Source organism: Bos indicus, chromosome 17 (genome assembly GCF_029378745.1).
Source record: "Bos indicus isolate NIAB-ARS_2022 breed Sahiwal x Tharparkar chromosome 17, NIAB-ARS_B.indTharparkar_mat_pri_1.0, whole genome shotgun sequence".
NCBI lineage: Eukaryota > Metazoa > Chordata > Mammalia > Artiodactyla > Bovidae > Bos > Bos indicus.
In genome coordinates, this window is record NC_091776.1 from 57,846,992 (window position 1) to 57,873,132 (window position 26,141).

The 26,141-nt window shown below is 46.9% G+C and overlaps 1 protein-coding gene across 1 annotated transcript in view; it reads left to right on the forward strand.

The window, feature by feature from the left end:
- Positions 1–26,141, forward strand: part of NOS1 (nitric oxide synthase 1) — a 195,882-nt gene that overhangs the window by 113,325 nt on the left and 56,416 nt on the right. The window contains exons 3-7 of the mRNA XM_019977709.2: positions 2,517–2,643; positions 20,966–21,094; positions 22,986–23,131; positions 24,433–24,595; positions 25,848–25,939. Coding sequence (XP_019833268.2) covers positions 2,517–2,643; positions 20,966–21,094; positions 22,986–23,131; positions 24,433–24,595; positions 25,848–25,939 — 657 coding nt within the window. The remainder of the gene's footprint in view (positions 1–2,516; positions 2,644–20,965; positions 21,095–22,985; positions 23,132–24,432; positions 24,596–25,847; positions 25,940–26,141) is intronic.

A 26,141-nucleotide genomic window follows, 5' to 3' on the forward strand; every position in this document is an offset into this window, starting at 1 on the left:
TTGTGTGGACAAAACACTTCAAATATATTATTTAAACAAAAGTGTTAAAGGCTTTTTTTAAAAAAAAGCAAAGGATGAAGATAAAAGCACCTCTCTCTACAGATCCACAAGAAGACAGGTCGTGTGAGCCATTTAAGAGTCATCTGGGTAATTGTACCCTGTAATCTTTGTAAACTGGCCTCATTCAGTGAGAGATGCTGGATTCCTAGCTCTTTAGCCTCTGGCTTATCCTACACATCCTGACTTGTTTTCCCAGTCTGTTTACAGAAAAAGGAAGGATCTGAGCCGAGCATCAGTCAGACCTGGTTTCAAATCCCAGCTCTTCTTTGTGTTTGCTGAGAAACCTTGGGAAATTGACATAACCTCTCTGGTCTCAGTTTTTGCATCTGTAAAATAGGGAAGCTTTTAATATCTGCTGGGAGGAAGTGAAATAACTTCTGTGCTGGTACCTGGTACATTACCAACACTCAAACAGCGCTAAACTCCTCTCTTCTCTGCTGATTCCCCACTTATGGTCACATGACATCCTAGAACTGGAGTTTTAGCGCTGAGAGGGGCTGCATGACATTTAGAACAGCCCACTCCACAGACAATGCCTCTGTTTATTACCACATAGGTAAACCATTGACTTGGGAAATATCTAATCAAGAACCACTCCTGGTGTGTTTTGGAGACATTTTTGAGAGAGTAAAACATAATGTTCCCTCTTACAACTGCAGACCTCTCCAAGCAAGATGAGCAGAAGTGGCTTCAGCATGAGCCACCAGAACGCTGCGAGACAAAGCAAGGAGGGGATTCTGGTAGCCCCATCCGAGCAGCCAGAGGGGCCACGTAGGGCCTTACACTCAGAGCTTGGGCCCTGGCCTCTGATTCATCCCAATGACCATCAGCACCAGGCTGGGGGCTGGGGGAATTTATGGAGCCAAGAGTCCCCAAAGCTGGGAACATAGGATGGAGAGCTGGGTACGGCCAGCCCCCACGCCTGGGACCAAAAGTGAGATGGAGTACAGAGCGAGCCGCATTGCCCAAAGTTGGGGAACAGACAGAGGCCATCAAGCGAAATTGGGTGGGAGGGTCAGAAAGCAGGACGGCAGAAGCACGGAGATGAGGTGGGGCAGGTTGGGAGGTCTGGATCTGATGCAGTCAGTCCCATCTCAGCCACGACTTCCCTCCAGCTCAGAGGATGGTCAGCCTGTCCAGCCAAGATAGCCTCTTCCTGAACCTATCCGAGTTCAAGGGCAGAGAGCCAGGAAAGCTTCATGGTTAGAGTCAGGAGTAAGCCTAGGTTTGAACCCCAACTCCTTCACCCCTGACTGTGAGACTTAGGTGAGTGGTTTAACCTCTCTGAGCCTCAGTTTCCTCATCTGATAATGAGTGCAAGGGTGGTGATGGTGGTAATGAACATGGTGATGGTCATGACGATTCTGATGGGACGAAGGTGATGGTGATGAGAAGGATGAGAATGATTTGGGCAATAATGGTGATAATGAAAATGATGTTTTCAACATTGGTGTTGATGAGGACACTTATGATGGCTGTGGTGACAATGATGCTGATGCTGATAAGGAAAAGTTGGATGGTGATGTTAACAATCGTAAGAATGATGGTGCTGATGGTGTTGATGATAAGTGAGGGTAATAGTAACAGCCTCCACTTCACGATAAACGTGAAGAGCAGGCTGGAAAACCAACTCAGTGGACATGAATTCGAGCAAACTCTGGGAGATAGTGGAAGGCAAGGAAGCCTGGTGTGCTACAATCCATGGGGTCACAAAGAGCTGGACTTAGCAACTGAACAACAGCAGACTGCAATACTGTGACCTTGAGTGACTTAGCTTCTGTCTCACTTATGCCATCTAAACAAGAGTGACAAACATTCATACCGACCTCATCGGGTTGTCCCAAGGACTAAATTCACTAAAACATATGTTAAGTGCTTGACACACCAGTAAGTGCTTAATCAACACCAACAGTATTAATAGTTTTTGTCGCTGTGTTCCCCTTATTTTCAGAATCATTCCTGCATATCCTGGGCTGGTACCATTAGCCTCGTGATCAGTGCTCTAGTTGCTGTTGGTGTGACTCCCCACCCTGGCCCACAGGACTGGTTTTCGGACCTATCCCTCCTGCTTCCTGTATCTTCCACCATTAGGTTTCATGGATGCTAAGCTGTCCAGGGGTTCTTCATGGGATTCTGCTAAGAGAGGGGCCTCCCGGCTTCCTAGATCAGGAAATCAGGGGCCGGGGAGGGAGGAACAAAGTCTCTGTCACAGACATCCTGAAACTATCTCCTCACAACGGGTATGTGCCAGCTGTGGGTGCCAAGTCAGTTAAGCTCACCTTCACGCTTGATCCTACGAAGCGGCAGGCTGCGGACCCAAAGCTCACTGGCTCCGTGGAGGGTCATGTGGGTGAACCCTGAGGGTTCTTCACGGACTCAGGGCTTTCAGACCAGGGTGACCAGCCGGCCACTCCAGGTGTCCCGTCTTCCTCAACCTCTCCCGCCTTGCCTTTCAGAGACCTGGACGGCAAATCACACAAACCTCTGCCCCTCGGCGTGGAGAACGACCGAGTCTTCAGTGACCTGTGGGGGAAGGGCAGCATGCCCGTCGTCCTCAACAACCCGTACTCAGAGAAGGAGCAGGTAAGTGGCGATGTCAGCCTGGCACCCACACTCCACGGGTCCCTGAATGTTCTTGGGAAGACAAGTTCCAAACCACCTTGGGGAGAAAACCAGCCGTGTGGCTGGAGAAATGGCGTGGGGGCTCAGCCAGCAGCACTTTCCCTGGACTGCGGCTTTGGGCTTTGATTCCGTGGGTTTTGTTTGCTAGCTTGCCAGTTTTCAAATTTTCATTGTTTCTACCAAGAAAGATATTCACATGATTCTGAATTTAAAAGGTAAAATAGATAGATGGTAAAAGCTTCTTCTCTCTTCCTTCATCCCAGCCACACGGCTTCACTCCCCAGAGGCAAGCAGTATTCATTATTCATCATTTTTGTGGTCCTTTTAGCAATGTTTTATGCATAGACAAACAAATATATACACATTATTTTCATATGTTTTTACACAAATGAGAACACATCATACATACAGGCAAGCCTCATGCTATTGCACTTCATCTTATTACATGTATTATTTGTGTGTGTGTGTGTGTGTGAATTGAAGGTTTGTGGCAACCCTGCACTGAGCAAGTCTATTGGTGCCATTTTTCCAACTGCATTTTTTAAATTTTAATTGGAGGCTAATTACTTTACAATATCGTGGTGGTTTTTGCCATACATTCACATGAATCAGCCACGGGTGTACATGTGTTCCCCATCCTGACCCTCCCTCCCACCTCCCTCCGCATCCCATCCCTCAGGGTCATCCAAGTGCACCAGTCCTGAGCACCCTGCCTCATGCATCGAACCTGGACTGGTGATCTATTTCATATATGATAATATACATGTTTCAATGCTGGTCTCTCAAATCATCCCACCCTCACCTTCTCCCACAGAGTCCAACAGTCTGTTCTATACATCTGTATCTCTTTTGCTATCTTGCATACAGAGGTATCGTTACCATCTTTCTAATTCCATATATATGTGTTAGTATGCTGTATTGGTGTTTTTCTTTCTGACTTACTTTGCTCTGTATAATAGGCTCCAGTTTCATCCACCTCATTAGAACTAATTCAAATGCATTCTTTTTAATAGCTGAATGATATTGCATTGTGTATATGTACCACAGCTTTCTTATCCATTTGTCTGCCGATGGACATCTAGGTTGCTTCCATATCCTGGTTTTTGTAAACAGTGCTGCGATGAACATTGGGGTACACATGTCTCTTTCAATTCTGGTTTCCTCAGTGTGTATGCCCAGCACTGGGATTGCTGGGTCATATGGCAGTTCTATTTCCAGTTTTTTAAGGAATTCCACGCTGTTCTCCATAGTGGCTGTACTAGTTTGCATTCCCACCAACAGTGTAAGAGGGTTCCTTTTTCTCCACACCATCTCCAGCATTTATTTTTAGTAGACTTTTTGATAGCAGCCATTCTGACTGGCGTGAGATGGTACCTCATTGTGGTTTTGATTGCTTTATTTTTAAGCTAAAGTATATGCATTTTTAGACACAAGGTTATTGTACAGCATATAGACTACAGTATAGGAAGTGCAGAGTGGGCTAGAACCCACCTGCCAATGCAGGAGATGTAAGAGATGCAGGTTTGATCCCTGGGTTGGGAAGATCCCCTGGAGGAGGTCATGGCAACCTAGTCCAGTATTCTTGCCTGGAGAATCTCACGGACAGAGGAGCCTGGTGGGTTACAGTCCATAGGATCACAGAGAGTCAGATACTCCTGAAGCGACTTAAGATGCACACATGCATAGTACAGTATAAAAATGCATGTAACTTTTATATTCACTGGGAAGCCAAAAAGCTCATGTGACTCACTTTATTGTGATATTTGCTGGATTACTATTGGTCCAGAAATGAACCCACAATATCTCCACCATATGCCTGTATTGTTTTGTATCTTGTTCTTTCAGTGTATCTTGGAGACTAGTCCTAATTAGTAGTTGAAGAGTCCTGGTTCTTTTTTCATGGCTGCATAATATTCCCTTTTATTTATTTATTGAACCAGGCCTCCAAAATGAACATGTGGCCCCTCACCAATATTTTGCCATGACATCACTATAATGAATGACCTTGTGCAAATACCTCATTGGCAGATGGGTGGGCTCATCAAAAGAATAAATTCCTAGAAGCACTTGTTGAGTCAAAGGTCATATACAGTTATGACTTGGGCAGAAATGGCCAGATTGCTCACCACAGAGGTTGCACCATTCCTATCTGCTAAGTAGGAGAATAACTATTTCACCACAGCCTTCCAAGCTTGGAGTGTTACCAGACTTTGCCAATTTGCTGAGGAGAGTTTTAGCAGCAAAGTCAATATGGTTTCCTGAGAGTGTCTAGATCTGGCTAGAGATTAGCAGAGCCTGTTTCTCACCTGCCCATGGCTTCCCTGGTGAAGCATGTGAATTTCCCACCCCTCCCCTGCACTGCAGCAGAGTACTATTGGAATGGCCATCTTCTTCCTTCCCTCCACCCACCTCAAGCCTTGGATGGCACAGGCCAGGTTGCCAAGCTCTTTCTTTCAGTGCTTAGTCTTTGGACAGCACTTTTCACCACCAACCCATGTAAGCAGTGACTCATAGCCTCTGTATGTAGCTTCGTGGGGGAGGATGGGACATTCTAGAGCATCAGTGGAACTTGCTTTCCTTAGCTGCCAGTGGTTGGCCAGGAAAAGAAGGACATCAGGGATCCCATAGTAGGTCAGACCCATGATGCCAGTGGCCAAGCACTCTGACTCCTACAGTGACACCTGGGAATGTTTGGTGGACAAGGCACAATTTTAGTTCTCTATTATGCTGTCCTCAAAAATCCAGGCCATATTGTGAGTGTGAGGACTATTGTTATCCATCAATGATTAAGTGAACAAATAGAGCTTGAGTTTTCTTCATATTTTCTCAATTGAAAGTAAAGGGTGTTGCCATAATGCAAACCCTCCCAAGACAGAGAAGGGCAGAGAGAGGCAGACTCAGGCGAGATCTGGGCTGTAGACATGATTTGTTAGGTTTGCACTATATTGTCCTATAGACAACTTATATTTATAACTGAATTTATTGCCAGTGTTTCAGTTTTTTATGTGACTCTCATATTTGCAACTTCTCTTACAAATCTGGACAATCTGACCACATTGAGCCTATATTCTTATGGGGAAATTGTCTGCCCAGACTGACTAACCACTGCTCCCACTATATAGGGCATGGGCTCTCCAATTTGCCACAATCCCCACCACTCCCTAGCGTGCCCTTCTCTTTACCACCAACTGTTCATTGTCATTTATCATAACATTAGCACTGTTGGTTTTCTTATAATGGTTAGGGTAAGTGGTAGGTAGATATGGACTGAGAGATTCACACATTTCAGGGAAGATGAGAAAGATTTCATGTTTTGTAAGAATGAAGAATATCCTTATGTGTTTGATATGCAACCAAGTGTTCTGTCTCAAGATTACCCAGCTGGCTTTACTGATTTGCCTTACCTACCTACTCTAGGTATCAGAGTTTGTAATCACTGGCCTGCAGTAATTCCTGAGCTCTGGGGTGTAGGGAAGAATCAAAGGAGGCCTTGACCCCACTAGAAAGACCCTTTATGTCCTGCTGAAATCTGAGCCATTGCAGTCTGATGACTATTTCCTTTCACCTTGGTCAGACAGTGACCAGTTAAAAAACATAACCTTGAACTTCAAGCCTGAGTAGTAGGGCTCAATACTGAGGACAGGACAGGAGGTTTAATAGGCCCAGGGACCTTTGTGGGGCATCGTGATGAAATGATCAGTGTCTTAGCCTGTCTGGGCTGCTATAACAGAATCCCACAGACTGGGTGGCTTATAAACAACAGAAATATATTTGTCACTGTTCTGGAGGCTGGCACTGGTAGATTCTACATTCGGTGCAGACCTGCTTCCTGGTTCGTAGACCACTTTCTTATGACTGTGCCCTCACATGGCAGAAGAGAAAAGGATCTCTTTTATAAGGGCACTAATCCCATTCATGAGCACTCCACCCTCATCATTCCATCATCTCCCAAAGGCCCCACTTCCACATACCATCACATAAAGGTTAGGTTTCAAGAGATAAATTTGGTGAAGGAGGGTCATAAACATTCAGTCCACAGCAATTAGGGGGAGGTGCTGAGAACCTGCCTTAAGGCTGCCTCTAAAATGGAAACTCCATTTCTGTGGAGGAGAAAGGGTGCTGGAGAAAGGGGGGAAAGATAGTCTTCTGAGGTTAAGACAGCCAAACGGTTTTAGACATGGGAGCTCCTGGAATTGTGACATACAGACCAGCAGTGCTTGGACTTACTCCTTGAATGTTATCAAGTCCTTGCTGTTAGTCTGTGACCCAAAAGAAGCTTCAAAATCACTGGCCTGTGAGATTATCCAGGCTCTGCTGTCTGAGACTCAATTTTCCAAATGCCTCTCAGAAATAGAGCTAAAAGGAAGCAGAGACCCAAGTGCTCAGTTATATTGAAGTCCCAGAGCTAAGCAAACAGCTCGGCTACCTCCTGCTAGACACCTCCACAGCCACAGGGCTCAGAAACATTTCCCAGGCGAAGCAAATTAGTAGAAACCCCAATGATTTTCTTTCTGGCCTGAAAGACCAGCTCCTGTGTTCAGCCTCTTCTCTATCTGCTCAAAGCCACTTTACCTGCAGCGCCTGGAATCAGCTCCCTTCTGTCCAGTTGTAACCCACATTTGCTTCTTTTTTAGACATCCAGGGATGGGGGAGCATTGTTAATAACACAGAGAGAGGCCCAGCTACTACCTGCCAATAGGAGCTGGTGGAAGAACAGCTGGTCTGCTTTTTCCCTGCAAAGACTTGGCAAAAGGCAAGAGGCCAGGTGAAGTGGGAGAGATGCAGGCTAGACACGAGAAAGGACTTCCTGACTCAGACAACTATTAGGTCCCTGAAGGAATATTATGGTCTGCCCCATTCTCCTTGATACTCTTGTTTGTCCAAATTCAACAGAAATTCTGCTGTAGAAGCATCTTCTCTTAAGTTAGCCTCAGAAATCTGGGATGCTTATCTATACCTGGTGGTCATTTCTCTTGATAGCTTGGGTCAGCAGTGGGTAGAGCTGGTGAGACTCAAATCCCTGGTCACTGGAACATAGCGTATGAATGACTTGGTGATGCTTATCTTTAGCATCCCCTGACGAGTTGTATCTGGCCTGCACTGGTGGATGGAATGAATCCGTTCACCCATCACACAGATAGTCACTCAATACTGCCGCATGCGCAACTCTGGGGTAGAAGCATAAGCGAGCAAACTTTGCCCTCCCTGCCCTCAAGACCTTCACGGATGCAGTGGGGCGACACACACACATGGACAGTGCAATTAATCCTAAACTAGAGTGGGGCACAAGACACTGTGGGGCCATAGATACCTCGGCAGGTATAGAAAAGATTTACCAGAAGAGGTGACATTTTGATCTAGGTTTTGAAGATCATATAGGAGTTTGCCTAGAAGAAAGTTGGGGAAGGCATTATAGTTTTAAAAGAATCCGCGAGGGCTGATAAACTCTGTTTCTTTTTCTTACTAAGGATTGTTATTTGATTGCTGAGGTTGTCTTTGGTGCTAATTCCACCTGAGCCACTTTGAGTTTTGACACCATTCTCAAAGCCCTGTACATAACAACCCTCCTAAGTGGAAACGTTCCCCTAGATTAGTAAGAAAGTGCTATTTGTTCATTCTTCCCACAAAACCTTAGGATTTGACTCAAGCCCTTCTTTGCTTCCTTTTTTATTAAGCACCTATTTCTCTTGCCTGCCTGATTTGCTTTCCTAAGGGGTAGGAGTGGAACTGTGTCATACTTGGCGGTAGAATGTCTATTTTCAGATACAAATTAAGTATCCGTCCAACCCTTAGTGAGTGTGAGAGGTCTTGGGTCTGGGGGAAGTGGCATTTCCATTTGGGTTCTTCTCTCTTACTTAGCCCATTGCCCCTCTCTCCAGCCTCTTGCTGACAAAGGCAGCCAGATAGTCAGAGAGATGATTTTCATTTTGAAATCTCCCTGCCCACCCCATCCCCACCACCTCATCAGCAACCTGGCATTTCCTCACCCCTGGGGACATAGGGCTTGTTGCCTTTCAAAATGTCAAAATCTGTTGAGAAGCTTTTCCCTCCTTCCAAGGAAGTGTCGGCCTCCCCCACTAGCCTCTCTGCAGAACTCCAAATTATAAGGCATAAAGGGGAGTGCTTATGGGCTCCCAATCTTCAGAGGGTCAGAGGTGTCCAGGGCCCCTCTCTTCAGGAGCAAGCACCCCTAGTGGCCAGTACTGCTGGCTTTGCTAAAGACCGAAAGCAGGCATCCAGACCCCTCCAAGCTATGCCTGGATGAAAGCAAACAAGCCCAACCCTCTGCTGCTCAGCGACAACCCAGCATGCTTCAGGGAAGCTTTCTAAGTCAACCCTGACTCACTGCACGCTAATGATGTCAGGATAAAAATAACAATAATGCTGACAACAATACCACCTTGTGGGGGTGCGGCCGTTCTATTCCCTGGACTCACCCACAGCACTGGGGTCATGATCTCAGCTCAGGGGTCAACCCAGGTTTGGTCTCCTCCTCCCGGTGACCTTGGTCAAACAGCTGATTGGCATCCACACTGAAGCTTATAGTGGATAATAAGCTTGTGGAGTTGTGAGGAAGAAGAAATAAGATACCATATGAAATGATTGCATCTGCTGTTCACGATAAGAAATAATATGTGTTGAGCGATGGCAGACATTGTGCCAAGCAGTTTAGATCCGCAATCTCATTTAATCTCCAACCCAACCCCATGAGGGTACTGTTCAGTTCAGTTCAGTTCAGTCGCGTCCGACTCTTTGTGACCCCATGAATTGCAGCACTCCAGGCCTCCCTGTCCATCACCATCTCCTGGGGTTCACTCAGACTCACGTCCATCAAGTCGGTGATGCCATCCAACCATCTCATCCTCTGTCGTCCCCTTCTCCTCCTTCCCCCAATCCTTCCCAGCATCAGAGTCTTTTCCAATGAGTCAGCTCTTCATATGAGGTGGCCAAAGTACTGGAGTTTCAGCTTTAGCATCATTCCTTCCAAATAAATCCCAGGGCTGATCTCCTTCAGAATGGACTGGTTGGATCTCCTTGCAGTCTAAGGGACTCTCAAGAGTCTTCTCCAACACCACAGTTCAAAAGCATCAATTCTTCGGCGCTCAGCTTTCTTCACAGTCCAACTCTTACATCCATACATGACCACTGGAAAAACCATAGCCTTGACTAGACGGACCTTTGTTGGCAAAGTAATGTCTTTGCTTTTCAATATGCTATCTAGGTTGGTCATAACTTTCCTTCCAAGGAGTACTGTTACTGCTCCCATTTTACAGATGAATAAACTGAGGCCCAGAGAGTTTAATAGCTTGAGGAATGTCATTTGACTAGTAAGTGGGCAAGATGGGACTTGAACCCAGGCCATAGAGCCCTACAGCCCACTCTCAACTCTACAAGGCCTTGCACAGAATAAGTGCTCCAAAAAACGTTCATTACTGTTATTGTTGTTTGGCTAATTATCATATTGCTGATCTAGGCATCATACTGTGTATTTAGGTAAAGGAGTGTTGCTAATGGTCATATTGCTCATGTGAGGCTGAAGGTGACACCCTTATGGCCCCGAAAGGGAAGGTGACCACCTGCGGAGTCTTGGTGGCAAAGGCACACCTCTTTGCCTTTATGGCAACATTGTCATCCTTGTCAATCATTCAGATCAATGTAGCATTCGGTCTTTATCTTCTGGGGCCAGACTCTAGGAATATGCAGAGGGGGGGAAGCAATAAAGACCTGGAATGGGGAAAAAAATGGGAACTTTGAGGGCCTGGAATCCATGCCCAGCTCTTTAGCCTGTCAGTTATTAATTTAGGGACAGTCACTTTACATCCGGAGAAGGCAATGGCACCCCACTCCAGTACTATTGCCTGGAAAATCCCTGGACGGAAGAGCCTGGTAGGCTGCAGCGCATGGGGTCGCTAAGAGTCGGACACGACTGAGCGACTTCACTTTCACTTTTCACTTTCATGTATTGGAGAAGGAAATGGCAACCCACTCCAGTGTTCTTGCCTAGAGAATCCCAGGGACGGGGGAGCCTGGTTGGCCGCTATCTCAGGGGTCGCACAGAGTCAGACACGACTGAAGCGACTTAGCAGCAGCAGCAGCAGCAGCAGCACTTTACATCTCAGAGCCTCCATTTCCTCATCTGAAAAATGGGTTATCATGAGGAATCCACGAACCAGTGGGTACGCAGTGGCCTAGCCTAGAGGAGACACACAATAGGCATTTAATAAATGTCACTCAAAATGAAATTGAAATCACAGCCCTCGAGTTCAGAACCTAGACATTAGTTCAGAACTGAGACTTACATATTTGTCTCAGTGTCCAGAAACAAGCTCCAGACACAGACACATACGTGGTAGTCGGCATACCGTGATATTTGGGGTTCTGTAGAATCATGCACAGACATTCCATGCTGAGTGCCCCCTGCCTGGCTCCAGCACATTCCATCGGCCGCATTTATGTTGACTCCTTGGGGGCGCTTACTCACAGCCCCTTGTGCTAAGCCTGTCTCTAAGTACTTGAGAGACCTCCTCTATTTTGAACTTCATTTCTCTCTGTAAGAAAGTGTCCCAGTCCCTACTAGAAGCCTTGATTAAGCCCTTTTCTGCCCCCAACTGTATCTGGCCAGGTATCCTTGGCCTTGATCTGGCTCATGGCTGAAGTGAGACACTCAGGTCAGATTTCCCAAAAAGGATGTTCCACCCCTTCCTCCACCTGTTTGAGGGTTCCTGGAACACCCTCAAACAAGCACAAAGGGATGCTTTCCAGGAATTTATATTGAACAGAGTCCCTCAGTTCCCACTGGCACAGAATCCCATTCTTGCTGATGTTTCACATCCCTCCACCTGGATCATCACCTGCCTAGTGACCTCCTGGGTCTTTACAGGTCACTTAGTCAGGGGACCAGCCTCCCATGTCCTTCCACCTGTTCCTGTCAGAGGCAGGGTGGAACCAGGAAGTGGGGCCTGAATTGACAGGTGTTTGGGTTCAGCCCTGCTGGAATTGCCACATATTTTGCTGTTTAACAGTGAGCATAGTCAATGCAGGGGCTTCCCAGATGGCACAGTGGTAAAGAATCCGCCTGCCAATGCAGGAGATGCAGGAGACCCAGGTTCCATCCCTGGGTCTGAAAGGTCCCCTGGAGAAGGAATGGCAACCCACGCCAGTGTTCTTGCCTGGGAAATGCCATGGACAGAGGAGTCTGGTGGGCTACGGTCCATGGGGTTGCAGAGTTGGACACGACTGAGTGACTGAGTGACTGAGCATGCATATTCAACGCAGGCTGTTTGAATGTTGTCCGAGAAGGACAGTGACATTCTGGTTTGGGAATCAGTGATAGCACTCTGTATGCTCATTTATTGCTTCAAACCATATTCAGATTCTTTCCCTCGATCAAAGTCATTTTTTCCTTCCTCTCTTTACAAATGGATATCAGTTGTCAAAACTCCCTTCACACGGAGATTCTCAGAGGCCCACAGAGCCACAACCCACTTCTATTTTCTAAGGGTCCCAGGATGTTTTACAAGGTAAAAAGTCCAAAACATAATCACAAAGCTTGTTGTGCATTTTTTTTTTAATTAAAAAAAATTTTTTTGGAGTGTAGTTGCCTTACAATGTTGTGTTACTTTCTGCTGTACAGCAAAGTGAATCAGCTCTGTGTATACATATATCCCCTCTTTTTAAAATTTCCTTCCCATTTAGGTCGCCACAGAGCATTGAGTAGGGTTTATACAGTAGGTTCTCATTAATTATATGTTTTCTACATAATAGTGTATATACATCAATCCCAATCCCCTAATTTATCCCACTCCCCCCTCCCCCATGGTATCCATAAGTTTGTTCTCTACATCTCTGTCTCTATTTCTGCTATACATTTTAAGTATTTACATTTATCAGTTTAATGCTTTTAATAAACACACACAGTACAATGCAATATAAGAGGGATGGGCCCCAAGATAATCGCAGGATTTCTCAAAATTAATTCATAATGCACATGTACATTCTGATCTGGTAATGGAGTCAGGTTTAAAGTTGTCTAATAATCTAATTATCTTGTGAGATCATCATGACTGTAAGCATCACTTCATTTGGAGAAAGCATCAACAATCTAACTTAAAGACCCTTTGGGTCCAGTGGTTAAGACCCAGTGCTTCTACTGCTGGGGGCATGAGTTCAATCCCTGGTTGAGGAACTAAGATCCTGCATGCCACAGGATGGCCAAAACAAAATCCTCATCTCCAGAGGCTCTTGTCTGTGAACCCCAAACCATGATGAGTCTGACTCCCAAGCACTCCCTTCTGTAACCATCCTCCATAGAGAACATGGACCATTGAATAGGGGGGAAAGAGAGTGGAGGGGTGAAGAATAAGCGATTTCAAGCTTCTGTGGAGTTATTATAAAGAATGAATCACTTTAGAAATCATGCTTTGAATACACTACAAGGAAATTATACTCCAGGGTACTTAACACTGTTGGTTAAGTTTTATAAGTAGCAATTTTTTAATTGCATGGATGGGTGCGTACCTGCTGATTTGCAGGCCCATGGCTCTAGAACCTGAGCTGCCACAGCTCCTAATAGTTACACTCACTGCTCTAAAAGGTGGTACCCACAGATTGGAGCAGCACTGCCTGGAGCTACAGCGAAGGGGCTGTGGCATGGTGTGTGGCATCTGGCCCCTGGTGTGGATGGCCCGCTGCCTGGCTCAGCCCCAACGTGCTGCCCTCATTTTAGAGCAAGCCAAGCAGGGCAAGAGCTGCAGGCCTCAGAGGGAGGAGCTGGCGCTGGTACCAACAGTGAAAGAAATAGGAACGGGCTCGCTTTGAACAGCTTTGGGCCTCAGCTCCTGGATTCATCTCCTTGAGCTGTTTTCTAGAGGAAGCACCGTAAACTGTGTGGCTTCAACAATCAGAATTTATTGTCTGAGTCTGGAAACACAAAAGTCTGAGATCAAAGTGGCTATAGGGCTCGTTCCTCCCGAGGGCTGTGAGCAAAGGTTCTGCTCCAGGCTCCTCTCCTTGGCTCGTAGATGACGGTCTTCATGTTCATGTGGTGTTCTCCCTGTGTACACGTCTGTCTCCTAATTTCCCCCTTTTTGTAAGGACACAAGTCATATTGGATTAGGGCCACTTTAACGACCTTATTTTAACTTAATTGCCTCTTTAAAGACTCCAAATAAGGTCACAGTTGGAGATCCTGGGGGTTGGGCCATCAACGTATGAGTTGGAGGGACATCCTAAGATGCTCTGTGGTACACAGGTACCTCCCTCCCTCCCTTCTGTCAAGCTCTTGTCCCGATCTCATTGTGAACCTTCTGCCCACAACTGAAGGAGGACAGGGTGCCTGCCCTCTCTTTTTAGACCACCAAGATTCTGATGTCTAGTGTCTGTCTTCCAGCCTTAAAATCCTCCACATTTCCCTCACCTCAGTTCCTTACTTCCCAACTTCTGCTAAAAGCCTCACATCCTCCCACTTACCCAGATGGGAAGCCTCGGCGTCAATGTTGACTTGTTCTTTTCTCTCCCATCCTCTCAAGCCACAGAGCTCTTGTCCTGCTCCTGACACCCCAACTCCCATCTCCTCCCTTCCTGTCATCTGCTACCACTGCTGTATTTTCCACTCTCCTGGCCTCTCACCTGCACTGGTGCAGCAACCCCCTCCTGGGTCTCTCAGCCTTCACCCTCTCCCTCCTACAGTCCTTGCACTCATGTATGTCCTAAAATGGCTTTGATAAGGCCACCCTCTTCACCAGGCAGCTTCAGGGGTTCTCACTGTCTACTCATTCAAGGCCAAAGCTTTCAGCTTAGCATTTAAGGGACTCCACAATTTAAAAATACATTTAGATCTTATGTTAAATAGCTCAGGCGGCCATTATATATACCACAGACCCAGCAGCTTAAACAATAGAAAATTATTTGTCACAGTTATGGAGGGTAGAGATCCAAAGTCAGGGGTGTGGTCACATTTGGTGAGGGCTCTCTTCCTGGCTTGTAGACAGCCACCTTCACTGTGTCCTTAAACAGCCTGTGCATGCAGAGAAATAGATGTCTCTTCCCATTCATATAAGACCACTAATCCTATCAGATTAGGGGCCCACCCTTGTGACCTCATTTAACCTTAATTACCTTCTAAAAGCCCTATCTCCAAATATGTCACAATGGGAGTTAGAGCTTCAACATATGAATTTGAGAGGATACAGTTCAGTCCATGCTGCTACTGCTGCTGCTAAGTCCCTTCAGTCATGTCCGACTCTGTGTGACCCCATAGACGGCAGCCCACAGGCTCCGCCGTCCCTGGGATTCTCCAGGCAAGAACACTGGAGTGGGGTGCCATTTCCATCTCCAATGCATGAAAGTGAAAAGTGAAAGTGAAGTCGCTCAGTCGTGCCCGACTCTTAGCGACCCCATGGACTGCAGCCTACCAGGCTCCTCCATCCATGGGATTTTCAAGGCAAGAGTACTGGAGTGGGGTGCCATTGCCTTCTCCGACAGAACTTTGAGGTCTACAGTTCAGTCCATAGCAGACCTCAAATGTTTGTTGAACAGGAAGTGTGTGCTTGGCACTGCTGCTGCTGCTAAGTCTCTTCAGTCATGTCTGACTCTGTGCGACCCCATAGACAGCAGCCCACCAGGCTCCCCCATCGCTGGGATTCTCCAGGCAAGAACACTGGAGTGGGGTGCCATTTCCTTCTCCAATGCATAAAAGTGAAAAGTGAAAGTGAAGTTTCTTAGTCGTGTCTGATTCTTAGCGACCCCATGGACTGCAGCGTACCAGGCTCCTCCATCCATGGGATTTTCCAGGCAAGAGTACTGGAGTGGGGTGCCATGGCCTTCTCCAGCTTGGCACTGGAGGTAGAGCAAAGTGAATGATGTGTCGCAAAAAGTGGTATCTGTATACAAACATCTATAAAGATATATGTATAAAGAAGGTATGATGTGTGTACACACACACACACACACACACACAATGGAATATTACTCAGCCATAAAAGGAATGGAATTGGGTTGTTTGTAGAGATGTGAATGGACCTAGCTAAAGACTGTCATACAAAGTGAAGTAAGTCAGAAAGGAAAAAACAAATATCGTATATTAACACATATATGTGGAATCTAGAAAATTATAGAGATGATCTTATTTGCAAAGCAGAAATAGAGACACAGATGTAGAGAACAAATGTATGGATACCAAGGGGGAAAAGGAGTGGGAAGAATTGGGAGATTGGGATTGACATATATACACCACTGGTAAAGAACCCGCCTGCCAATACAGGAGACATAAGAGATGCAGGTTTGATCCTTGAGTCAGAAAGACTCCTTGGAGAAGGGAATGGCAGCCCACTCCAGTATTCTTGCCTGGAAAATCCCATGGACTGTAGCCTGCCAGGCTCCTCTGTCCAGGGAGTCTCAAAGAGTCAGACACCACTGAGTAACATTTTCACTTTCACATGTATAAAACAGATAACTGATGTTTAAGTTAATGGAGACCTAAGTAAGATAGATTTGCTTTCAGCCACTGGAATTCAATCCTTTTGATCAGGAGTCTGCAAAGTTTTCCTGGATAGGAGGCAATAGGAAATATATGTGACTTTGTGGGCCATTCCATCTGAATCTCCATCTCAACTACCTCCACTCTGCCATTGTATCTCAAAAGCAGCCATAGACAATATGGAAACAAATGAGGGTAGCTGGGTGCCAATAAAACTTTATTTACAGACACTGAAATTCAAGCATCATATAACTTTCACATGTCGTGGAGCATTATCCTTCTTCTGACTGTTTTATTCAACAAGTTTAAAATGGGAAAACCATTCTTAGCCCATGGGCTATACCAAAAGAGAGGGTAGACCAGATGTGGCCCATGGGCCACCATCTGCAAACCCCTGCTTCAGAGCATGCAGCTGTAAGATGCTGCTGCCAAGAGAGTGGGGATCACAGTAGAACCTAGAACACAAGTCCATAGCACACAGTAGGTACTCAGTGTGTATTTGCTGAAAGAAAGAAGGAAGGGAGGCATGGAGGGGGTGTGGAAATCAAGTTGCCAGGGATCCTACAAGCTGAATTCCTGGCTCAGAGCCCAAGGCTGACAACACCTCACCTGCTGTCTCCTCTTGGGCTGCAAGATCATTTTCTTCCGTTTCCTCAGGACCTCTCTAAAGACTCACAGAATGAATAGGTGTTGACAAAGCCTTTGAAATGCCCAGGAGCTCAGAGCCTGCTTTGCCAATTTAGGAGCAGGCACCGAGGAGTCCTCCTGTTGAACCCACTGAAGTCGAGTCAGTGTCTCCCGCCACCTGAAAAGCTTCCATTGTCTACCCTGAACACAAATCCAGGGAAGAACGCACTGCGTTCCCAAGCCTGCTCGTGCCCTGTCGCCAGCCTAACAACCCACAAGTGCCACTATCCTGAGTTTTTAGACCAAGCACTTCAGTCCCCACTCAGAAAAGTCATTTGCATCCCCCACGCCAGGCCCCCGACTGCTATATTAATCTCCCCATTTGTCCCCTCCTGAGTCATCTAATATTACTGCTGGCTAATTAAAACATCAAAACCCAAGTACAACAGCCCTGCCAGAGGCCTCCTAATGCCTGGTTTCAAGTGTGCCCTTCACACAGCCCAGGGCGGAGGGTGGCACGACTCATGCCTGGGCCCCCAATTAGTTGTGGCCACCCCTCGCACATCTGGACCCTCAACAGATAGCCTCTTTGATCACCTGTATCTCGCTCCATCCACCCTGCCTGTGAAGACTTCCAGCTTCCTCCCACCTTGTCAGGCTCCCCCCACCACTGCCTTCTGCCCATCTGTTACCTCCACAGACCCTGGGCCTGACCCCAAATGCCAACACCACGTCTGTTATCCCCACTCTGGGATTGCAGCTGCTCCTCAAACTCTGGGGTGTCAAGAGAGGGTTTCTTTACTGGCTAAGTGATGCCCAGTATTTAGGGAGGATGGCTAGGATGCATCCCATATGGACAAGGGATGATTTTATTTTCCTAAGGATGCAGATTGCTGGCATGATCAGAGGAATTTGTCACCACAAAGGCCCACCTAGAGGCAACCTCCATCACCTGGACATCTGCTGGGAGAGATGGGAGTGGGAATAGAATCTTAAATAAAGAAGTTCAGGATATCTAGACAGGCCTTCAAAGAAAGTAGAGTCATCTGTACATGGCTTCATGTGGGGACATAAGTAAAAGAACTTAAGAGTTTAGCAGGGTAGAAGGGCAGATAGGGAATGGAGGGAAGAATTTGTTCAAATCCTTCTCCTGCTCCCAGGGTGATAGTGCAGTAGTAACACTTAAAGCAGTAGTAGTCATAATGGCAACACTCCAGTGTTCTTGCCTGGAGAATCCCAGGGACGGGGGAGCCTGGTGGGCTGCCGTCTATGGGGTTGCACAGAGTTGGACATGACTGAAGCGACTTAGCAGCAATAGCAGCAGCAGCGGTCATAACAGGGCTTCCCAGGTGGCGTTAGAGGTAAAGAACCCACCTGCCAATGCAGGAGACGTTAAGAGATGTGGGTTCAATCCCTGGGTCAGGAAGATGCCCTGGAGGAGGGCAGGGCAACCCACTCCAGTATTCTGGCCTGGAGAATCCCCATGGACAGAGGAATCTTGTGGGCTACAGCCCATGGGAGTTGCAAAGACTTGGACACGACTGAAGTGACTTAGCACGCATGCACAGTTGTAACAGGACTGCAGGTTGTACTAGCAGTAGAATAATGACACCAACAATGATGAGGAGTGGCTAACATTTAGGAGGCTGTTGCAATCACCCAAGTGAAAGATGGTGGAAGCTTGGATAGAGTGTGACACAGTAGATGGAGAGAATGAGGATTCTGGAGCCATTTAGAAGGCTAAACGGATGGGAGTCAGGGAAGGTCTGGGTGTGGGAGATAAAGAAGATGATGTTCAGGACAGCTCCTTCCTGTGGCGTGCACGGGTGGTGGGTGGATGTTGGTACCCAGCGCTGAGATGAGAGCCACTGGGGACAAGCGAGTCTGGAAGATCATGAGTCATAGCACCTTCCTTTCGTGCTTTGCCCTCGCTCCCTGCACTGTCTGGCAGTCTTTAATGGTGGCATGCTGTCACTTGCCTCCCGTTCCCCAAACTCCAACGTGGTGGCACGGATGCTTTAGCATAGCGCTGCACTGGCAGAAAGGTGGCTGTGCCTCTCACTTCTCTACCAGCAAGACTCTGCTCCCTCTTCTTTACCTGATTAACAGGTCTTGACTTAGAAGTCAAGTGACCCTGGTCAGATGCCCCTTCTGTGCGCTTTCACAGTCCCCTGCACACTGCCAACATCCCATGTTCTGATACTCATTTCATTCAGTGGTAAGAGTTCATTCAATCATCATCTCCACTGGGCTACATAAACTCCATGAGGGCACAGATCATGTCTGTTGTGTTTGTTACTGTAGCCCTTGCCCTTACTGACTTGCCTGGAACATAGGAGATACTCAGTAAACCTGTGCTGGGTGAATGAGTGAGTGAGTGAGTGAATGAATTGTACATGATGGCCAAGAGGCAGAGTGGTCAAACAGTGGAGGGCGTGGTTTGAAAGCCAGACTGCCAGGATTTGACTCCTGGCTCCAGTTTATTAGTTCTGCGATCTTGTTCAACTTAGTTAATTTCTCTGTGCCTCAGTCTCCTCATCTGTAAAATGGGGATGATAAGGTGGTTGCTTGGCACATAGCAAGTGCTCAGTGGATGTTAGTTTTCAGTAGTTGTCCTTCAGGGTTCTTTCTGATTTCGGTCCCAGACTTAACCCAATTCAGTCCTAATTCATAGCTCTCTCACTAGCCTGAGCACCTCCATGCTTATGAGAAGTGGATCCTGCCTCCTTTCTGACTTCATCTCCTTTGTATTCATTCACACTCAAACACCCCAGCCACACTGGCCTCCTTGCTGGTCCTTTAAACTTACAAGCTCATCCGTGCCTCAGGGCCTTTGCATGTGCCTTTCCCACCCCCCTCCACTTTTCACCATTACTTCTCTCTATATTGTATTCTTATCACCTCCTGAAATTATATCATCCACGTATTAGTTTACTTATTATTTATCTCCACTTCTCCAAACACAGTGCTCCAGAAGAACAAGGATCCTGACTGCCTTGTTCACCTCAGTGTCCCCAGCACCTAGCAGTGCCTAGCACATAGTAGATGCTCAAGAAATACAATTTGAATGTGTGAATATCCTGGCTCTAGGTCACTGCCCACTATGCTACTCTTTGGCATGAGTGTCACTCAACACTGTCTCATCCTCTCCCCTCCCTTGCTCAGCTGTTGCATCAGGGTATACCTGACGCCCCTCCCTTAGAGCTGCTGATGCTTTTCTGATGCATGAACACACATCTCTCTGGGCTGGTAGACAACCACTCAGAAATACCCAAGAACAGAAGGTGATCCTTATCAGCGAGGCTTAAAATGGATGGGCAACATTTGCCAGCCAGGCCGCTCCCCTCTCACCTACTGGGAAATTTGCTTACGGAGGTGAAGACAAATGGGGGGGCTGAAGATGTTCAAGATGGAAAGGACAGTATGTGCAAAGGCCCTGAGGCAGGGACATGCTTGGCCTTTTTGAAAAAACAGAAACCTGAAATTGGAGGAAGGTATCCTATACTTCAAGGGCTTCCCAGGTGGCACGGTGGTAAAGAATTCACCTGCCAATGCAGGAGACCAGAGTTCAGTCCCTGGGTCAGGAAGATCCCCTGGAGAAGGGAACAGCTACACACTCTAGTATTCTGGCCTGGAGAATCCCATGGACAGAGGAGCCTGGTGGGACAAGCCAAGGGGTCACAAAGAGTCAGACATGGCTGAGCACACTATGCTTCAAACCTTTCTCACTTAAACTTCTTGTTTCCCCAGTATTTGCCCAAAATGGTAAGTTTGGACTAAGGCAGGATGGCCCAAAAATCCAAGTAACTTGACCCAACCTCAGGTTTGATTCCTCAGCCCTGAGGGCTGTTACCATTTGGAGAGACTGACAGTGTTCTTTCAGTCACTTATTCATTCAACAAATATTCACTGAGTCCCAGCTACGTGCCAGACCCTGTGCTAGAGGCCAGAGAGACCAGCTTCTGAGCTCCTGACCCCTTTCCCCTGAGACGTTCTTCCACGGCACCTCCTTCTGTATAGGTAGAGGGACCAGGTCCCAGTCACCTCGCACGTGTCCACCCCAGAGAGTCACAGACAGGTGGTGACTAGGGGCAGATTCCAGGGAGAATACCACCTCTTCCCACCCCAGTGGAGACAATCTTCCAGTGCCCAATATTCCATCTTCATTCTCTCCCCCAGCCCCCTGCCTCGGGAAAACAGTCTCCCACAAAGAATGGCAGCCCCTCCAAGTGCCCTCGCTTCCTCAAGGTCAAGAACTGGGAGACCGACGTGGTTCTCTCTGACACCCTCCACCTCAAGAGCACGTTGGTGAGTATCCCAGCACGGGGGGAGACCAGGCTTTTCTCAGCCCCAGCAGTATCCACACATGGGACGGAATAATTCTCGTTGTGGGGACCATCCTGTGCATTGTGGAATGTTGAGCATCACCCCTGACCTGGGCCCCCCAGATGCCAGTTGTGACAACCAAATATGTCTCCAGATATTGTTAGATGTCCCCTGAGTGGGAAATCCACCCCCATTTGAGAACCACTGGTAGATACTGGGGGGGAAATCCACCCCCATTTGAGAACCACTGGTAGATACTTAGCTGTGCGAATACTATTTATTTCTGTCCCCTGTACCCAAAAGGGGATTGCTGCTCCTAAGTACATTCTTTTTACATCTCACAATCCAACCACTGATGGAGTTTTGAACAAACCCTTCTTAGTTATCAATCTGTCCTCTAAATTTTTATATACTTTAAAGTCAATCAGTCAGTCAATTTCTTTATATTGTAGAAAGCGGGCTTCCCTCATAGCTCAGTCGGTAAAGAATCTACCTCCAGTGCAGGAGACCCGGGTTCTATCCCTGGGTCGGAAAGATCTCCTGGAGAAGGAAATGGCAACCCATTCCAGTATTCTTGCCTGGAAAAATCCCATGGACAGAGGAGCCTGGTGGGCTGCAGTCCATGCGGTTGCAAAGAGTCGGGCGTGACTGAGCAAATAACGCTTGGAGGAATGTTGTATCAGTTAGCTATCACAGTATAATAAACCACCCCAAAATTAGTGACCTAAAGCAACTACTACTATTATTTTCCAGGACCTACAGATTGGCAGGCTGGTTCTCATGCTTCTGCAGATCTCATGCTTCTTCAGTTATCTGAGGGGTCTGCTCTGGGCAGGCTGAGCTAGGAGGGCCTTGGCTGGGATAAATCAGCTCTGTGCCATGGGGCCTCTCAGCCTCCAGTAAGGTAGCTTGGTCTCCTCCATGCACTGGAGAGAATGAGCAGAAACATATAAGATATCTTGAGGCCTAGAATCAGAATGGGCACAGTGTCACCTCTGCCATTTTCTGTTGGCCCAAACCAGCTCAGATTCAAAAGGAGAGGGAGGAGGCTTCACCTCTTGATGAGAGTTGCTGTAAAGTCACATAGTAAAGGGCGTGAATAGATGGAGGGAAAGAATTGGGGCGATTTTCTGCAATCAACATCCCGTGGATCTGCTCAAAAGAGCTATTATAATCACTCTACTAGTCCTTCCTGATCAACATGAGATCAAAAAATAGTTGGGAGGGGTCTCCACTGATGGCCCAGTGGTTATGACTCTATGCTTCCAATGTAAGGGACATGGGTTCGATCCCTGGTTGGTAACTAAGATCTTACATGCCTCATGGTGCAGCCAAAAAAAAAAATTTTTTTAATATTGGGAGATTCAGCATCAATGGTTCTGATTCCCAGAGAATGACAGTCATAAAACCCCTCTCCTCACCCCACCTCACTGAGTAGAGCAAATAATTACAGAACCTTAAAATGCTGGTTAGGGCTTCCCCTAACTCAGATGTGACTCAGATGGGAAAGAGTCTGTCTGAAATGCAGGAGACCTGGGTTCGATACCTGGGTCAGGAAGATACCCTGGAGAAGAAATGGCAACCCACTCCAGTATTCTTGCCTGTGGAGAATCCAGTGGACAGAGGCGCCTGTGGTCGCAAAGAGCTGGACATGACTCAGTGACTAACACACACACTAAAATGCTGGTTATCTTTTCCTCACCTGGGCTAATCACCAGGTACAACAGTGACTGGAAGCTGGTATGTGAGAAATTCACTTTGGGAATTAAAGGCCAGGGAAACTCTACCACGAATGTCAGAGCCAAGGCCACAGCCCTACACATGCCACACTTGGGTGGAACTAAGTGACAGCCCAAACCTCTTTTCCTTCCAGGGAACGGGATGCACTGAGCACATCTGTATGGGGTCCATCATGCTCCCTTCTCAGCAAATACGAAAGCCTGAAGACGTCCGCACAAAAGAACAGCTCTTTCCCCTTGCCAAAGAGTTCATTGATCAGTACTACTCATCAATTAAAAGGCAAGTTAATGTCTACACTGGGGAGCCCCAGTACTGGGTACCGAGACTTCAGGTCCAGCTCTGCAGACAGTTGAACCAAGCCCGAGCAGAGCACCTCTGCCCGCCACGCACAGAGGTTGAAAATTGGGCCTGATCATGCACAAGGGCCAGATATGGCCCCTAGAAATGTTTTTGTTTAGCCTGAAGAGTGTCTTTTAAATTTGAAACTCTTCAAGCAGTTTCACACCTGGATATATTCCCTAAAGAAACTCTCACACTTGTTCACAAGAAGGTCAGCATAAGAATGTTCACTGAAGCATAGTTATTATGGGGAAAAAATGAAATTAAGCAACCAGTTGGAAATGACCTCAACTCCATTGTTAGAATGTGTAAGTGAACTGTGGCAGTTTCTGTAAAGGAATATTATACAGCTATGAAAATGAGCACGTTAAAGCTCTGTGTGTTCATGGAAATGAAGCTCACAAGTAACTTTGAGCAAAGGGAAGAAAAGATAGATACATTCTACTCAATAGATACAGTGTATCTATTATAGAAGATACATTTAGGACAGCACCATTCATAAAAAATAACACTATACATGATTTAGGGGGATATATATTGGGCTGGCCAGAAAGTTTATTCATTTTCCCATAACATCAGAAAACCTGAGCAAACTTTTTGGTCAACCAAATGCTCAAATGGCAAAAATCTAGACAAAAGCATGAGACTGCTAAATGCCACATTCAAAATAGCAACCACTTCTGGAAAGAAAGTGAGCTATGGTAAGGAGTAGTCCCCAAGGAATTATAAAATATTTTCTTGTTTATTAATGATTTCCCAGGCTTGGGACACAGATGTTCATTATATTATTTTCTACACCTTTTGTGTAGCCTGCAACTTTCCATAAGAATTTTTTTTAACTTTCTCAAAGTGAATTTATTTAAAAACGAATTTAAATTTTTGTTTAGAAATGAGAAGAGTTCCCTTTAAAAATCAGATGCCCAGTTTCTCTTGAAAGAAGACCTGGCAGTACCGCCCCCGATCAGACAACAGCAGTCTGGAACAGAGTCAAGGCTGCCCGCTGGGGCCTAGTCTCGGGCTGGCCTGTTGGCCACAGTCCCCGCCCAGCCAGTTTAGTCCCATGTTTGGGCCTTTGAAGGCACTTGAATTTGCCGTCCTCTGCTTTATGCACAAACTATCATGTCCGGATATCAGTTCAGACTCTCCATGGCTGCTGGCCTCCTGTAATAGCTTACTCCTCCTACCAGCCTCTAACTGAGGAGAGAAAGTAATGCTCCTGTGTCCCTTCCCTCTTCCCTCAGGTTTGGCTCCAAAGCCCACATGGAGAGGCTGGAAGAGGTGAACAAAGAAATCGAAACCACCAGCACCTACCAGCTCAAGGACACAGAGCTCATCTACGGGGCCAAGCACGCCTGGCGGAATGCCTCCCGCTGTGTTGGCAGGATCCAGTGGTCCAAGCTGCAGGTGGGCAGTCAGGCTCAGATACTGTGAAGAGCCCCTTGGTGGGCACCGGTGTGGGGGAAATGAGCTTTAAAAGGGGTCAGCTTCTACCGAGGGCCCTTGGTAGCCATGGTGAGCTATCAGATGGTCATCACGGGGTCCCAGATTCTCAGATCATGACCACATCTGGCTTGTAGTCTTGTTTTATTCAGCCAAAGCAATCTTTTTTAAAAACTGAATTTGACATCTCTAGGTAGGGCTTATACTGTCCAGTTTACCACAGACCCCATTCCTCCCTTTTGTCTTACACCTACTCTCTTTCCTTATTTACGTTATTTGCTTACTCCCTGAAAGCATTAGATTCTGCATCTCCTGGTATGATTTTTTTTCCCTTGGAGAATATTTGTAAATTGGAAATAGATTAGTTATCAGTCTCAGGGGGAGTTTGTCTGATTTGTGTTTGTTTTATTTTTAAGTCCCTATTGCTGTTGTTCAGTCACTAAGTCTTGTATGATTCTTTGCAACCCCATGGACTGCAGCATGCCAAGCTCACCTATCTTTCATTATCTCCCGGAGTTTGCTCAGACTCATGTCCATTGAGTTGATGATGCCATCCAACCATCTTATCCTCTGCTGCCCCCTTTTCCTCTTGCCCTCAATCTTTCCCAGCATCACAGTCTTTTCCAATGAGTCATCTGTTCTCAATAGGTGGCCAAAGTACTGGAGCTTCAGCTTCAGCATCAGTCCTTCCAATGAATGTCCAGGGTTAATTTCTTTTAGGATTGACTGGTTTGATCTCCTTGCTGTCCAAGGGACTCTTAAGAGTCCCTTGAGCACCACAATTTCAAAGCACCGATTCTTCAGCCCTCAGCCTTCTTTATGGTCCAGTTCTCACACCCATACATGACTACTGGAAAAACCATAGCTTTGACTGTACGGACCTTTGTTGGCAAGGTGACAAAGTCCCTAATCCCTAGCAACCTCACGGGAGATACAGGCAGCCCATTACGAGTCACTCCTCTGCTCAGCATTCCTTTCCCATGGTCACTTACACCCCATGCCTACTTTTAGGGGATTTCTTCCTGGTTTGATTAGCCATGGTTATTAGAATATAAAAAGATAAACACAGGGTGGGGGCTCAGTAATGAAATGCTCACTACCCCTATGGGGCAGCAGCTAGGGTGGGCTCTGGGCTCTTCTCCAATGGGAGGGCTGCGCTGGGCAGGGCTGAACAGGGAAAGAGGAGGCAATCGTTCCCACATTGTACCCCTTACAGGTGTTTGATGCCCGAGACTGTACCACTGCTCATGGGATGTTCAACTACATCTGTAACCACATCAAGTATGCCACCAACAAAGGGAACCTCAGGTGAGCCAACCAGCTTGGGGAAAGGGAATCTGACGTCCCCATGGTGTTGACCCTTGAGTCTGGAGCTGGCTCCCCTGCCATGGAATTGCTCCCCCTCTTTCCTCAGGGCCAGCGCCACGTGGGGAGAGGTGGCCTGGCCTCCTCATTCTGACCTCCACCTGCCTTCTCTCCCGAGAGACACAGACACCCCTGTGGTTTGCAG